The sequence below is a fragment of the Danio rerio genome, chromosome 2 (genome assembly GCF_049306965.1).
Source record: "Danio rerio strain Tuebingen ecotype United States chromosome 2, GRCz12tu, whole genome shotgun sequence".
In the NCBI taxonomy this organism is placed as follows: domain Eukaryota; kingdom Metazoa; phylum Chordata; class Actinopteri; order Cypriniformes; family Danionidae; genus Danio; species Danio rerio.
Genome location: NC_133177.1, coordinates 55,781,336 through 55,798,435, shown reverse-complemented (window position 1 = coordinate 55,798,435; position 17,100 = coordinate 55,781,336). Strand labels below are relative to the sequence as shown.

General features: G+C 39.3%; 2 protein-coding genes across 5 annotated transcripts in view; one reads left to right on the top strand and one right to left on the bottom strand.

Moving 5' to 3' along the window:
• Positions 1-5,065: 5,065 nt before the first annotated feature.
• LOC141379265 (uncharacterized) lies at positions 5,066-13,231 on the bottom strand. Of its 2 annotated transcripts, XR_012395785.1 has the most exons (3): positions 13,023-13,231; positions 5,761-12,483; positions 5,066-5,221 (listed from the first exon to the last, which is right to left on the bottom strand). XR_012395785.1 is itself a non-coding variant. In XM_073933339.1 (2 exons), exon 2 carries the CDS (start codon positions 12,173-12,175, stop codon positions 6,080-6,082), a length of 6,096 nt encoding a protein of 2,031 aa, XP_073789440.1. In that variant the 5' UTR covers positions 12,176-12,483; positions 13,023-13,231; the 3' UTR covers positions 5,383-6,079. The 2 variants fall into 2 exon arrangements, 1 of the variants encoding a protein (XP_073789440.1); XM_073933339.1 differs by lacking the exon at positions 5,066-5,221 and having other exon boundaries at positions 5,383-12,483.
• Positions 13,232-15,132: 1,901 nt separating this feature from the next.
• Positions 15,133-17,100, top strand: part of tle2c (TLE family member 2, transcriptional corepressor c) — a 67,054-nt gene continuing 65,086 nt past the window's right edge. For 2 of the 3 annotated variants that reach the window (XM_009298918.4, XM_073921105.1), the window contains exon 1: positions 15,175-15,477. In XM_009298918.4, coding sequence (XP_009297193.2) covers positions 15,439-15,477 — 39 coding nt within the window. In that variant the 5' untranslated portion in view covers positions 15,175-15,438. 3 annotated transcript variants of the gene reach the window in all.

Here is a 17,100-nt window from a genome sequence, read left to right as displayed (position 1 = left end):
TATTTTTAGTGTGTGTTTAATTCTACATCTGCATTAGGGGCTAGTGTGGTGTCTGGTGTTTAGAGTTATTATTTGATCAAGAAGAAAGATGCTGCATAAATCTCTCTCTCTCTCTCTCTCTTTCTCTTTCTCGTAGAGTCAGGAATGATGGCTGTGTCTCTTGTCTTCATTTCCTCTGTTTGATGGAGATGTGGCCTGTGGCGGAGCTCTGACATGATATTTCATTAAAGTGTGTGTGTGTGTGTGTGTGTGTGTGTGTGTGTGTCACTTTTCATTCCTCTGCTTGTCGTCGCCAGCCTCCCCCTTTATTTCCATCACTCCCCTGTTCCTCTGCTTTTATATATACATGTACATACAGTTGAAGTCGAGTCATTAGCCCTCCTGTTACATTTCAACTCTTGTAGCATTTTTCCCAAATTTTTTCCCCAACACATTTCTAAACCTAATAGTTTTAATAACTCATTTCTAATAACTGATTTATTTTATCTTTGCCATGATGACAGTAAATAATATTAGACTAGATATTTTTCAAGACACTTCTATACAGCTTAAAGTGACATTTAAAAGCCAAACTAGGTTAATTAGGGTAACTAGGCAGGTTAGGGTAATTAGGCAAGTTATTGTACAATGATGGTTTGTTCTGTAGACTATTGAAAAAATATATAGCTTAAAGGGGCTAATAATTTTGTCCCTAAAATGGTATTTAAAAATTAAAAACTGCTTTGATTCATTGATGAAATAAAACAAATAAGACTTTCTCCAGAAGAAAGAATATTATTATTTAATGACTTTAAACCACACTGAACTGAGCTAAACTGAACTGAACTGAACTTAAACACTAAAAACTGAACTACCCTGATCCAGTTACTATGACCATTCATGTGAAGCTGCTTTGACACAATCTACATTGTAAAAGCGCTATACAAATAAAGCTGAATTGAACTGGATAAGTTGGCGGTTCATTCCTCTGTGGCGACCCCTGTTTAATAAAGGGACTAAGCTGAAAAGAAAATGAATCAATGAATGTACATATACACTCACTGGCCACTTTATTAGGTACGCCTTACTAGTACCAGTTTGGACCCCCTTTCCCCTCACAACTGCTTTAATCCTTCATGGCATAGATTCAACAAGGGACTGGAAATATTCCTCAGAGATTTTGCTCCATAGAAACATGATCATATCACGCAGTTGCTGCAGATTTGTCGGCTCTACATTAATGATGTGAATCTCCCGTTCCACCACATCCCAAGTAGTGCTCTATTACATTGAGACCTGGTGACTGTGGAGGCCATTTGAGTGCAGTGAACTCATTGTCCTGCTGGGAGTACCCATCAGAAGATGGGTACACTGTGGTCATGAATGGATGGACATGGTCAATAACAATACTCACATAGGCTGCGGGTATATTTTCTCTTTTTCTGATCATTCTTTGGTTGTGCGTGAAAATCCCAGTAGATCAACAGTTTATGAAATACTCAGACCAGCCCATCTGGCACCAAAAACCATGCCACATCACCTAAATCCCCTTTCTTCTCCATTCTGATGCTCGGTTTGAACTGCCTAAATGCTTTGAGTTGCTGCCATGTGATTGGCTGAATAGAAATGTGCGTTAACAAGCAGTTGTACCTAATAAAGTGGCCGGTGAGTGTAGGTGTCATTTAAAAATGACATCCACTAACAAATATGTTAAGGCTTTAGTTTACATTTCTTTGTAATCATTATTTGGTGATGAATAAATATCTAATTGTAGAGATTTGCATATTTAAATCTGTGAGTTTAATATTACAGCCTAAATACATTCATGTATTTTAGGGAAATCATAATCAAAAATTGTTAGTAAATTTCCCGATTAAACCAGAAGGAAATAATTTTTGAAGAATACAAAATTGAAATAATATTTTTTAAATGCAAATACACATGTTTAGTATTTCTAAATGACATATGTTCACAGTTTAATATGAAATGACAGCTGTGATTAGTTCAGTTTGTTTTCATGCTTCGCTTTGCACATTATATCTCTTTTGTTGTCAGCGGGGGTCATTATCTCATAATCTCATGAATATTTACATATGTCAACCCCTTCTTGCACGCTGATTGGCTTCCCGTCTTTATTATGCTGCCACTCCAAACGTGAAAGACTTCATTACCCAGAGTGCATCATCATCCACTCAAACGCGCACGCGCTGATTTCCTGCTTCACTATTGGCGCACATCAAAGCTAATGTCATGACCCAACGTGGGCACTCAAATCATTCATTGGCGTATGCTTCAATACAACTAGCCAATCAGAGTGCAGTCATGAAAAGAGACGTTAAGGCTGCAATGTTTGTACATTATGTGCCGTGTTATGATACGAGCGGCTTGCAGCTTTGTTCTCTATCAAACAGCATATCATTATAAACCGCTGACTTTGACAAATATATGATGGTGTAATGTAATGCCAACGTAATTTGCTTTCAATCGTAAGCTCGCTCGTTTTTCTTCAGCTTTTATCGCATTTATGTAATCTACAAAAGCAAGTGTAAGCAGTCGACCTTAAAAGCAGCTCTGGCTCTCCGCAGTTCATGTCGGTCGCGCGGTAATACAAGCGACACCGCTGTGAAGAGCATTTCTTTTCTCTTTTGATCTCTCAGCAGCTTTTTTCTCTCTCACTCAGTCTCTTATATGTTTATTTGAGATTTTCAGAAATCAATACACCCCTTGCTGGCTGCAGTTTGGCTCGCTGACAGCCGATTCACGACCGCTGAATCGTTCACTCGAATCGGCTCTTTTAGTGATTCGAAGGAACCGACTCGCGGAGCGTTCGTAAATCGACTCAAATCTCTTACGGGATTTAGCATATTTCACTTTTAAGTAACGTATTTGGGAAGTCACATCATTTACAGCATGTTATGAGTTTGTATAGTCATACCCAGGATGGAATTAACATTGAAATTTGAGCCTCGAGTTCCCTCAGGATTTTCATATGGGTTATTTCGCTGTTTATATTTGCAAATAAAATGAGGTCTGTGGTTAAAGAGAGAGCTCACACCGAAATGAAAATTTGCTGTGCATTTATTTAGCTACTCACCCTGAAGCTATTCAACATGGAGGTGATCTTTTTTGTCTTAAAGGGATAGTTCACCCAAAAATGAAAATTCTGTCATTATTTACTCACCCTTTGTTTTTCCTACTATTGAAGTCATTTATTCATTAATTTTCCTTCGGCTTAGTGCTTTATCCATCAGCGGAATGAACCGCCAACTATTCCAGCATATATTTAATGCAGCAGATGCCCTTCCAGCTTTAACCCAGTACTTGGAAATAGAGATCTGCGCGGGACTAAATTTTGAATCCCGCTCCCGCCAGGTTTTAGCCCGAACCCGACCGCTCCCGCTTATATTCAGCATTTGTTGTCCCGCTGCCCGGCCCGCCCCGTTTTATACCCGCCCTGCCCGATCCCGCTAACACACACACACACACACACACACAGCAACAAACAAGCTAAACACAGCATCGCGCTGTTTCATTCACACACATACATACGCGTGCTTGCTCGCTCAGGAGTCGGTAGCGATATTGCTAGACAGCCCGCTCCCTTCCCAAATTAAACCCGTTACCGACCACTTCATCGCGCTTTATTCGGAAATCTATTCCTGCGCCGCAGAAATCTGGTCGGGTCCCGCGTCCATGCAGACCTCTACTTGGAAACATACATACACACACACACACACACACACACACACACTTTGGTCAATTTAGTTTATTCAATTCCCCTATAGTGCATGTGTTTGGACTGTGGGGGAAACCGAAGCACCAGGAAAAAAACCCACACCGACACGGAGAGAACATGCAAACTCCACATAGAAATGCCAACTGACGCAGCTGGGACTCGATCCAGCACCCTTCTTGCATTGAGTGAGGCTGACCAACAGAGCTTGTGCTACGCGTTATTGGGATGTGTGTAGTTAAATTTTTTTTTAAAGGTGCGCATCAGTGACGCCGACACCCACAGCAAGGTCTATGCGTCAATGTGTGTGCTTGACACAGAAGTATAAATCTGCCTTAAGACCAGACTTGAGTTTTGAAGAATTTGATGTTTCCCCATTTAGACAGAATGCCCGAGCATACTGCCGAGAGGTGTTTCAAAGATGACCGCCGAGTGAAATGACTTGCTTTAAAGCAGGGGTGTCCAAACTCAATCCTGGAGGGCTCCCACTTGCCTCAACACACCTGCAAAGATGTTGAAAGCCTAGTAAAGCTGCGGTCACACTAGAGTTTGTGTGTGCGAAATTCTGTCGTACGGCGCTGCGAAAAGGGGCGGGATTAATCAAGAATGTAGCTTTAAGCTGGGTCACACTTGACTTTTCTCCCCATAGACTTCCATTCATACTCATGCGAATGCGTCAGACCGGAAATGCAGGGTCATGCATTAAGTTGCTGCGGTGCAAAGTTCAAGCTTGGTAAACTCTGACCTATGAAATCACATCACTTGACTGAGTGAGACCAATCGAGGATCAAAACATGACCTTTCTGGATAGAAATTTAAAACATGAAGCAATCGCTCGCTTTTTTTAATGTCTAATAATCTTGTTTAATCCCGCCCCTTTTCGCAGTGCCGTACAACAGAATCTCGCGCGCACAAACCCTAGTGTGACTGAAGTGGTGACAAATTATTAGAAATTAAAAATCAAAGTTAATTTGTCTTTCTTAGTCTGTACACTTTCGCTCTATGAGGAAGAAAATAGAAAATAAATATTGTAAATTAATGTAATGTGATGCGACGATTTACAGTTTTCTGATTCGCTACTTCTGCTATTGGACTGTATATCTAATGAGGGGGAGGGGCTTACTGCCCAAACAATACACAAACTCTGACGTGAAGCAGCAGCAGCTCCGTGTTTCCTGTGTTTTTATTAACATTATTGTCCCTCATCAGGTATGAAATGTTGAAATCGTTATCAAAATGTGTTGAATATATGTTAGGGATATAAAAGCAACAAGTGTCATCTAAGTTAACTTAATAGTGAATATAAAAATATTTAACGGTTTATATTAACTGTCAAGCTATTCTCTTATGCACTAGTTTTCCCGCTTGAAAGGAAGACACATCATCAAGGGAGTTTTAACTGGATTCCACTCATCCATTTATTGCATCATAAATGCAGCAGAAAGGCAGGTAAAAAGTATAACGTTGGAAAGTTGAAAGTAGAAAGTAGAAAGTTGAAAGGTGAAAAACCTTCAAAATAAACAAAAATACAAGATATGTAATTAAATTGCAAATAAACATATATATACAAACATTTGTGAATTTTGTCTGATTTTTCACACAGTATTTCAAATATTATACTGAATTAACACTTGTTAAAGCACAATCAACAGTACAGTTTAATATACTGAGCTTAAATATTTAGTTTTAAGACACATAAATGAAATGCGATTAATTTTGCTACTGCAGCAATCAGCTTATGTGCACGTGATCTGCTCATGCATGCATATGAATCACGGAGGAAAATTAGCATCTTAACGTCAGTCAGATAGCACTCAAATGATGATTAAAATAACCAAACCTATACATTTCTGCTTCATAACATCTTCTAGTTTGCAAATAACTATTTGTATCTTGAAATAATTAAGCAGCGGGCAGATAAGCACTGGTGGAGCAACTTTTTCCTCTGTGCCGAACTTGAACTCAGATGCTGCTTCACGGTTGATTTGCCCTCAAATACTGACATGACAGTCACGATTTTCATGCAATAACCAAAGTAAAGTTCTCACCGGCTGCCACTCCGGGACTTGATGATGGTTTTTTAACTGTTGTGCACTTTCTTTCTCAATTTTGGCGGAGATTCGGCTTTGGCGGAGGTTTCGTTTTGGTTAAGTTTCAGTTTCCTTTTTCCTTACGTGAATGCCGAACTACTGCATGTCCTTCCGCCTCTCCCTCCGACTGGCGGATGGATTTTTTTTTTCTCCTTCTATATTAGTTTGACTTGACACCTCCCACTCGATTTTCTTGGGATAAAGAGGAAATCGCATCTCTTTGAAGGCAAACTGTTTAGTTCGATTACTTTTAGCTTTCAAAAGGATGTTCTCTGAATTATTTACTCTTTTGTTCCTCTGCAGGAAGTAGAACAACTAGCCGTCTGACATCTCTGTGAAGGACAGTACTCGGGATCTTCTCTCGACCGATTTTGGACTCCGAAGAATTTGCCCTTGCTTTAGATGGTTTTGTGATCAGAACAGGGTAACTTGGGAATGTTCTTATATTTACATCTCTTACGACACCTTTACTGTCTGGATTGACACTGATTACTCTGCCAAGCTTGTATTGTCCTCTGAGTGCATTCTGATCTGCGATCCAGACAATATCTCCAATTGCGACATTCCTGTGTGTGGTGTGCCACTTGCTCCTTATGAATAAATTAGGACCTGCAAGCTGGCTCCAACGTTCCCAAAACTTATTTACCAATGACTGCATTGCTTGGAGTCTTTTGAAGGGATAGCTGGAAAAGTCAAAAGTTTTAATGTCACCACTTTGAGACGCTCGTCCGAGCAATAGCGAATTTGGCGTTACATATTGAATGCAGCCTTCCTGATTTTGTGCCCTGGCATCGATTGGTCGCTCATTAGCAAGATTAGCTGCTATTTGAAGGGCTGTATGCATTTCACTGTATGTGAGGGTGGACTCCCCTCCGCAGTTTTGGAGTGCCCTCTTGATAATGCGCACTGCAGCTTCAGCAGCTCCATTTCTATGTGGGGAATCAGCTGGGTGAATCTTCCAGATCCACTCAGTTCCATGTTTTACTGCTGTTTCCTCCAGGGTAGATTTGTCAATTCCCTCCAGGAATTGGTACAGATCTTGCAAAACTGGTCTTGCTCCAATGAAATTGGTACCAGGATCTGAAAAAATCTTTCTGGGATAGCCTCTAATTTCAGCAAATCTTTGAAAGGCCAGTAAGAAACCTTCGGTTGACTGAGAGTTAACTAGTTCCGTGTGGATTGCCCTGCTCGACATACAACAAAACACAACACCCCAGACCTTCAGTAAGGCTCTTTTCTTGACATCATCTTTCACATGGTAAGGTCCGAAAAGATCTACTGCTGTGAACTCGAAAGGTGCAGCTGGTTGGGTTCTTTCTAAAGGAAGATCACCCATTACTTGCTGACACTTTTTTGCTTTGTTCTTCCTACATTGTACACAGCTGTCCACAACTTTTTGTGCTATTCTTCTGCCTTTTAATACCCAGGCTCTCCTTCGCATTCTAAGCAGAGTCTCAGCCAAGCCTCCGTGGCTCTCCTTGTGAGATTCTTGAGCTAGTAATGTAGAAATCCATGAATTGGAAGGAAGAATTGGAACACTCAGCTGATCATCTTGAAAGACCTGCACCCTGCCACCGCAGACCAATAATCCAGAGTCTGGATCTTTAAAGACAACTAACCTCTCTTTAGTGGTGTTTGGAAAGGTTACCCCCTCTTGCTCAGCAAGAAAAATGTCTCGTAGAGCATCTTCTCTTTCTCTTACTGAAATGGTTCCTAATGACAAGACTGCCTCCCACTTTGGTTTATTTACAGTCCGTTTTTTGCCGAGAAACTTCTTTGCAGCTCTCCAAACCCATGCTATTGTTTTAACCAGTCGTGACAGGTCACTGAACCGCTTTATGTCACACAAGTTCAGGACAGCTAAGCCTGCTGGTGGTCTTTTTTGTTCCGCTCGAACTAGGTTGGGGCTCTCAATTGGTTTCGACTCCATAGTCGGCTCCTTTTGCTTTGTTTTTGACCTTGTCAATACAGCTGCAAATGCTTTCTTTTGAAGTTCGTTAATGTTTTCTCGGGCAGTGATAGCTAAGTCTTTAGCTGACTTGACTGGCCATTCATCTACTGGTAAGCTCAGGAATCTTGGCCCATTTTGCCACTCTGAACTTTCATCGAGATTTTGAGGGCTAGCTCCTCTAGTTATCACATCAGCAATGTTTTGTGGGCCTGGTATCCACCACCACTCTTGCGCTTTTGTGATTCCTTGTATCTCCCCGATCCGATTGGCGAAGAATGTTTTGTAGCCATAGCTTTCACGTTGTATAGCACCAAGTACTGTTTGGCTATCAACTACATGGAACCATCTCTCCACTTGAATTCGGCTGTGCTGCTCAAAGTACTTTCGCAAACGTGAGGCGAACACAGCTCCGCACACCTCTGCCTTGATAGCATCTCCTTTTTGGTCTAAAGGAGTCAGCTTAGCTTTGGACTCCACAAGCCTGATTACTGGGCCCTGTTTTGAGTCCCACCTCAAGTACATTACAGCACCATAAGTGTTTTCACTTCCGTCAGAAAAGGTTATCGCCCAGGGGTGTCCTTCAAATTCTGGAGGTGTTATGGCTCTTGTGAATTTAATTTGGCCTAGTTGGATGTATTCCTCAAAGAGTTTGATAGCATCTTCTCTAAGGTCATCTGAGAGAGCAGCATCCCAAGTTTCATTGACTTGAAGTCTTGTATTCTTTGCTTCTTGAAAAGCTCTGCGAACCAGAATTGCTCCCTTTTGTTTGGCTGGAGTCACTAAGCCTACTGGATCATATACCCCTGATACCTGACTCAAGAGCTCTCTTCTTGTCAGTGGATTTGGTGTTTGGGCTCTAACTTGCTCCTGTGTTAGGTTTTGTCCAAGTCTAATTTTCTTTTTTCTTTTTGAAAAATTGATGGATGTCATCACATACAACTTGTCGTCTTCCACAGAATAGCCTAGGCCAAGTGCTTTGTTGTCATCATCAAGCAATTGGTTTGGCAGAACCATAACCTCTTCCTTTATCTTACAGCTCTTATCATCAGACTTTTCCCTCCCACTTTGACCTGAGAAGACCCATGGTTTCAGATGAAATCCTCCAGCTTTCAAGATCAACTCTGTGTTTGCCACAATGGACTGTAGCTGGTCAAGGTCATTGTGAGATGTGAGAATATCATCAACATAGCTGTCATGTTGGATTACCCGTCGTTCCTCTTCAAGGTGAGCAAAGGATGGCAAATTAGCAGTTTCACGCATTGCCAGTTGTGCAATGCACCCTGCAGGTTTGTCTCCAATATTGACTCTTGTGATTGCGTATTCTCCAAGCTCCTCATTCTCAGTGTCTCCCCAAAGGAATCTGTGCAAATGTACTTCTTGGTCCTCCAACCAAACAGAGTTGTACATTTTCTTAATATCCCCCAATGCAGCATACACTCCACTTCTGAATCTCAGCAGAACAGCACGTATCTGGTTTAGAACGTCTGGTCCTTTAATTAACAGGTCATTCATGCTGACACCTCTAAATCTTTGGCTGCTATTCCAAACGAGTCTCACTGGGGTTGTGACTGAGTGAGGGTTAGGAGCGATGAGATGACTCACGTACCATACAGGTCCAGCCCAATTAGCAATTGAACTTTCAGGTAGCTTAACTGCAGCCCCTCTTTCAAGCATGTCTTTCACTTGAGCACTATAAGCTGCTTTCCACTGAGGATCTTTGGCCAACTGCTTCTCTGTACGCAGAAATGTAGCCTCAACTGCACGCCTGTTGTCTGGTAAGGAAGTTGGGTCCTGTATCCAAGGATATTTAGCATGCCAATGTGGCTCATTGCTGTGTTTGTCCTCCATGACATAAGTGAGACCTTCTTTTACTAACTCCAGCTCCCTCTCCTCAGCAAGAGACATTTCTTTTCCACCAGGTTGACAATTCCCGCAGCGACAACCCCCACACTTTGGCTCACATGCTGCACCAATGGAATCCCACTTCCACCATTCAAGAAAGTCTTGAGTACTGGTTGAGACGCTTGATTCATGGAGTCTGGCTAGTGGTTTGTTTGGTGGACTGTACTCAGTTACTTCCTCATATTTAACAGCAGCCAATCTCATTGATCGTGCAAAATGAGTCTTGGACCGGTAGGCAGATACAGTCACATCTTCGAAAAGCTCAGGATGAGTTCCTCCAATCGTCTTTCCAAGTGGACCATCCCACAATACCAGGTCTCCAACAATTCTGATCCTCTGTGGAGCCAACTGTCCTTCCCGATGGCTTATAAGCAGGTCAACTACTTTTGGCCTTGCAAGTTCGGCAAGAGGTATGTCTGGAAACAATTTTTTCAGTTGGTTCGGTTGCACTGTATTATTAATTTCAGCGATGCTTTCCAACCCATAGCACGCCAATTGGTGGGACTTGAAGGTTCCCTGGGAGGTTCTCACCCTTATTTTCAGAAGATAACGTTTAGTCTTCATCCGAACCTTCATGCCTCCAACTCCATGGATTACAAGAGTTATCTTTTCTCCTTTTAGGTTCAGACGATCAGCAGCGCTGTGCGTTATGTAATTAGTGTCTGATGCCAAATCAATTAATGTCCCAATCTTTTGACCAGCATTGGCTGTCACATTTAGAAGCATCATGATTACAGGCAATTCTAGCAGTCCACTTTGTGCTAGTAAACCTGGCTTTTCCTTTGTCACATTGAACACTCTTGCTGTAGTGTTTGAGAACACATTTCTACACTGCTGTGCTAATTCTGGTGAAAGTCTGCTGAGAAAATCTTGCTGATCTCTAGTGTAGTCTTTTACACATTTCTCCGTTTTCGGACAAAGTTTGCTCTTTTTCTGGTCAGCACGTTTCTCCTCTCTTTTAGCATTAGGGCATAAATAGTAGTGATGCTCAGGGACACCCTCATCTTCACAGTCTTGGCTTTTGCACAAGTAGTTTCGTTTGCAGAATGAATGCTGTTCATGGACCTCAAGGCATTTTTTACAAGCTCCGAGTGCACTTACTGCAGCCTTTTTATCTACTAATTTCGATGCCCGGAACTGCTTACAGAAGTAGAGTTTCCATTTATGCTTAGCATCACCACAGACTACACAACCAGCCTGGTCAGTGTTTGATTTTGTAGACTTTGTTTTTGCCCATTTTGGTTCATTTCGCACATCCTTTCTGTTAGGTTCTTCAAGTCTTAATTGTTCCAATTGCTCGTAGATGTTCTCTTGCTTTTTGAGGAAATCCAAAAGGTAGTCAAATCGATTATCTGGTGTGACTGCACTCTGTTGGGCAGATGCGTGAATAAGCCATTCCTTTTTTAAACTTTCAGGAAGTTTTCCTTCTATCGACTTTGTTACCAGTGGGTTGTTTATGGCGCCAGTATTTCCAAGATCACTCAAATCTCCAAGTGCCTTCTCTACTTCTTGAATTAGTTCAACTATTTTTCGTGGTTGGTGACTTCTAATGGGAGGAATTTTTTGCAAGTCTTCCACTATTTCGATAGCAATTGATGTCTTGTTGCCATAGCGATTTTCCAAGACACGAAAAATTTCATCAGCAGAATTATAAGTGGTAAGGCGGAGTTCTCTTACAATCTTTTCTTCAAGACTGTCTAGTAACTGAACCTTTTTGACCTCCTTAGAGCCAGTGGGCTCACCCTGCTTTTGGAGTGCTTCCCAATCCTTCTTCCATCTGTGAAAATCTCTTTTGCTACCAGAGAACTTTGGTAGTGTTGCAGGTTTCAACTTAATTGTTGCTATGGGGTAAGTAGAAATCACTGGGACATGTGCTATATTCCTAGCCTCCTCAGCTTGTCTTGCTTGCATGAAATCAGCTTTCCTTGCCACTAACCTGGTAATGTTTGCTTTGAGTCCTCTTTGTCTCTGGCTGAAATCTCTCTCATCACCTGATGGGATGCACCGTTGCCATTTGCTGTACATCTCCTTTGCATTTTTTATCAGATTTTGAAGGTGACTAAGCATGAAATCGTATGCTTCATGATTTCCAGTTGGATCTACTGCTTCGACTCTATCACTCTCAGCTTCAGCAACCTGCAGTGCCGTGGACAGTTCAACATCCCCATATCTAGTCCATAACGTTTCATGAAGAAGAACTTTCACTTCATCCAGTTTTAACTCACAGTCGCTTGCAGTCTTCTCGAGGTCGTCTTTTTGCTGTTCTGTTAATTCAGCTGACTGGTCTGTATCCAGATTTGCCTCTATTTCTGCAATCATGCCTGCTTCAAGATCATCATTTACTTCCATGACTTTCTCTGCTTGTATTGTGAGTTTATTTAAACTGTCTTGAAGATCCATCTCTGTCATGTTTTTACAAGTTTTGAATATAGTGTTGGCTAGACGTGTGAATGCCCTTTTTTCCACTGTCCTTTTTGCTTTCAGTTGTTCGAGTGACTTTCCTACCGCCTGCGTGGCCATTCTTCACAGTTATTCTTCAAATTGAATATATTATCTTCTCACTTGCCTTTTTTGAGTCAAACAGGTTTCCAGTTTTCCTGGTTTCCCGTTTTTTCACTGTCCAGTTTTTCACTGGTCCCGGTTTTTCACTGTCAAGCTATTCTCTTATGCACTAGTTTTCCCGCTTGAAAGGAAGACACATCATCAAGGGAGTTTTAACTGGATTCCACTCATCCATTTATTGCATCATAAATGCAGCAGAAAGGCAGGTAAAAAGTATAACGTTGGAAAGTTGAAAGTAGAAAGTAGAAAGTTGAAAGGTGAAAAACCTTCAAAATAAACAAAAATACAAGATATGTAATTAAATTGCAAATAAACATATATATACAAACATTTGTGAATTTTGTCTGATTTTTCACACAGTATTTCAAATATTATACTGAATTAACACTTGTTAAAGCACAATCAACAGTACAGTTTAATATACTGAACTTAAATATTTAGTTTTAAGACACATAAATGAAATGCGATTAATTTTGCTACTGCAGCAATCAGCTTATGTGCACGTGATCTGCTCATGCATGCATATGAATCACGGAGGAAAATTAGCATCTTAACGTCAGTCAGATAGCACTCAAATGATGATTAAAATAACCAAACCTATACATTTCTGCTTCATAACATCTTCTAGTTTGCAAATAACTATTTGTATCTTGAAATAATTAAGCAGCGGGCAGATAAGCACTGGTGGAGCAACTTTTTCCTCTGTGCCGAACTTGAACTCAGATGCTGCTTCACGGTTGATTTGCCCTCAAATACTGACATGACAGTCACGATTTTCATGCAATAACCAAAGTAAAGTTCTCACCGGCTGCCACTCCGGGACTTGATGATGGTTTTTTAACTGTTGTGCACTTTCTTTCTCAATTTTGGCGGAGATTCGGCTTTGGCGGAGGTTTCGTTTTGGTTAAGTTTCAGTTTCCTTTTTCCTTACGTGAATGCCGAACTACTGCATGTCCTTCCGCCTCTCCCTCCGACTGGCGGATGGATTTTTTTTTTCTCCTTCTATATTAGTTTGACTTGACATTAACTGTATATGTGTCATACGCTCTGCACTGTAATTCCCACAGCAACAGTGATGATTTAAATGTCAACTGAAGAAACGGTCAAGTGATTGTATAATATATGTATCAGCATAACAACTAACAAAGGGAATATTGTTACAAAGTAATTACAAAGTCACAAAGTGTTATTATTTTCCAGTGTTGGGCAGTAGCGTCGCTACAAGTAGTGACGCTACTTACTTAACTACATTTCTCAGTAGGGTGGCGGTAGCATCTCTAGTTTCTAAATCAAATAGCTTTTCAGTATCAGAGCTACTTTATTAGTCAAGTAGCGCAGTAGCGTCCACACAAGCTACATTTACCAATCGCAGATCAAAAAGTGATGGCAATGACATTCACTGAGCCGTGAGGCCGGTGCCTAGCCGATGGAAGTAAATCCATACGATAGCGAGAAGGATGATTTCTTCTTGTTTTACGGTGTTCGACAACAACGTTTTCGGAGATTTACTGCCACGTCTGGTGAAACTTGCTTGATTGAAAGATGACTGAGGGAGAGGAGTTATTTCTGAAGCAGGATTCCTTGTGACCAGACCTCGAGAAGTACATGTTAAGATGCAATAACTTAATTTCTGATGCTGTGCTCAAAAAAAGAAAAATACATTAGTATATATATATATATATATATATATATATATATATATATATATATATATATATACATACATTTATTTGTTTATTTATTATCAAAAATATTTCTCTTTACTATAAATGACTATAGTATTTTAAATGTGTAACACCTGGTTTTATTGGATTTTTTGTTTTAGCTGTTATATAATATAATATGTTTCTGTTTAGTACAGCATATTATTTACAGTTAATAACTGAACTAAACTATTCTGCTCATATGATTCATTGACAGCTTAATTGATCACTAAGATGTGATTGACTTGGGTTTAAGTTGCTTCGGTTTAAAAATGAAAATTGTAAAAAATAGTTTAGATGTTGCTTAGCTACTTTTGCCAAGTAGCTTTTAGGTTAGCTTGCTACATTTCCAGGAGGGTAGCTTTAGTATGTTTAGCATTTTAAATAGAGTATATATATATATATATATATATATATATATATATATATATATATATATATATATATATATATATATATATGTATATGTATATGTATATGTTTGTGTGTGTGTGTGTGTGTGTGTGTGTGTGTGTGTGTGTATAAAGAGAAATATGTGTAGATCGGTTATATGGCTTTGTGTGTGTAAATGACAATTCAATTTTGAATTTATATATGAAGTATTATATAATGACTTTATAGTAATATAAATACTATATGTGTGTAACAGTAACATATGTGCAGGAACTATGTATGTGAATATTTTGTGATACATATATATATATATATATATATATATATATATATATATATATATATATATATATATATATATATATAATATCTGTGAAGATGTTTACATATGTTATGTTCTACAATGTTGTGAAAGTATACTGTTAAGTCCATTCATTAAAAAAATAATAATAAAAAAAAACAATATACAGACTCTGACGTGAAGCAGCAGGACCGAGTGTGGACACCCCTTTTTCCTAAACCCAATCGTCACAGTAATGTAAAAACAATACTTTGTACCCAAGTATTGATTGATATTTATTAAATTACCCAATGAATTGTATTTTTTTTAAGTTTACCTCTACTCCAACCCTAAACCCAACCATCACAGTACTGTCAAAATAATTATTGTTATACAGTGTCACAAAAATGGTGCCATAGCTAAATTGGTGTGCGTATCCGCAGCTCTATCATATCTAGACTTTACCACCAGAGACTGAATCAGTGAATCGTTCAAACGAACCGATTCTCCAAGATAGTTCAAACGGCGTGTGTGCGCAGGTCAGCGCTGTTTATGCTCCTCTGATCTCCGACGCGCGCTCTGTTGTGCACGCGCCCCGCACAGGATGATCTTGTTACATTGTAGCGCGGCGTGACAGTGCGTCATAAAGAGGAAGAGCGTTTGATCCGGCCGAATCGACCGTTTTTAAACTTTTCGTCGGATACCCCGGAATTCTCGGTTTTCGCGCGGGCGTTTGGAGCGCCGAGAGCGGAGGACAGATCCTGATTTACGCAGCGGACGGACGGGGGGTGCTCGGTGTCGGACGGTGATTCCGGACTCGGTCCTGACCATCGAGATCCCCGTGGATGACCTCCAGAAGCATGTATCCGCACGGAAGACCGCAGGTACCGCAGACTAACGAACTTTCCTCTACAGGCGCGTTCCCGGAGGATCGTTGAGTTGAGCGCGGGCCCGTTTTAATGTGCATTATGTTTGGCGTTAGGGTCAGGGTTAAGGTCACGATCAAGAGTTAATTACAGCGTTATGGGTTCAATGACTGATGCACAGCCTGCGAAAACACACAGGCCTGGAGTCCCATTACACTCACCGCGAGATATCGATATAAATCAGCCTATTATTACACAGCCTACTTTTTATTTTTAGATGCGCTCTGTTTTGTTCTGCATCTATTTTTGCTTGTAAAAGTGTGGTTGTTGTTTGTATCACAGACTCTGAGATGTATTATTCGACTGTTTGTTATTGTATTTAATATGATTATATGGAAGTCATTTATATGCTAAACTAATGGAATCTGCCCTGATCATCAATCTAATCTACATATTTATTGAAACGTTAAAATAAGCGCAAATTCAACTGAGGGAATCCTTGCCCTCAAACTGCTTCATATTTAAACATAATTATACAAAGCACACATACTTACAATATTTGTGCATGAACAAAAGTTCATTTGGCCAAGTACATAACAATTATCTATCTATCTATCTATCTATCTATCTATCTATCTATCTATCTATCTATCTATCTATCTATCTATCTATCTATCTATCTATCTATCTATCTATCTATCTATCTATCTATCTAAAATATGTACAGTGATCAGCATATAAAAGTACACCCCCTCACAAATCTCTCTTTTAAATTCAGATTTCAATAGGAAGCTAAACAATATAATATTTGTGCATATACATTAGATTAGTCAGTACTGAAGCCAAATCTGGAGCTTATCCAACAAAATAACGTACGATAACGGTCCAAAAACTATTACACCCAAATTTATATGTTAAAGAAAAATATTAAATACAGATTTTAAAAAGAGGAAAAATCAAGAGAAGCATAAAAAGGGAAAATTTTGTGGAAATTGTGTAGGTTGTATTTTTATTTCAATACTTTGCTTGAATTTAATTGTATTATCATTCAATTTCTAAATATGTTTGGTGACTACAATATTGTTTTGATAAATATATCTGTTTAATAAATCGGTTTTGTTTAAATGCATCAAAATACACTTGTCTATATTCACTGAGAAATGGATACAAATATTCATTTTCAAAATTGGCTGTACTCAAATATAATGAGCACTATCTCATATTCAATATTGCAATATTTCGTTTTACTGCATATGTATATCATTTAAATAGCTCTATTTGGAAAGATTTCATTTATTTATAATGACTGGGATGATCAAATTTTATATAATATAACAAATAAAACAATTGCAAGCATCTATAAATACGACAGAGCAATTTAAACGTGAAATAAACAGTGCTTTGTGGTTTTGTTTGTAGTCTAACAGTGTTGAAGTAAATAAATTGAACAATAAATTGTAAAATAACAGGATCATTCTTGTATAAATGTTTTTAATAGTATAGTTATCTTTTAATTCTTAATATATAATCTAATCCTGCGTAACTATTGCGTACACAAACTTTGATGCTCAAGCTATATATTGTTCAACCCTAATATGCTAATATATATATATATATATATATATATATATATATATATAT

Bases quoted from the DNA above. Each gene is read 5' to 3' on its own strand.
- LOC141379265 (XM_073933339.1), bottom strand. From the start codon at position 12,175: ATGGCCACGCAGGCGGTAGGAAAGTCACTCGAACAACTGAAAGCAAAA.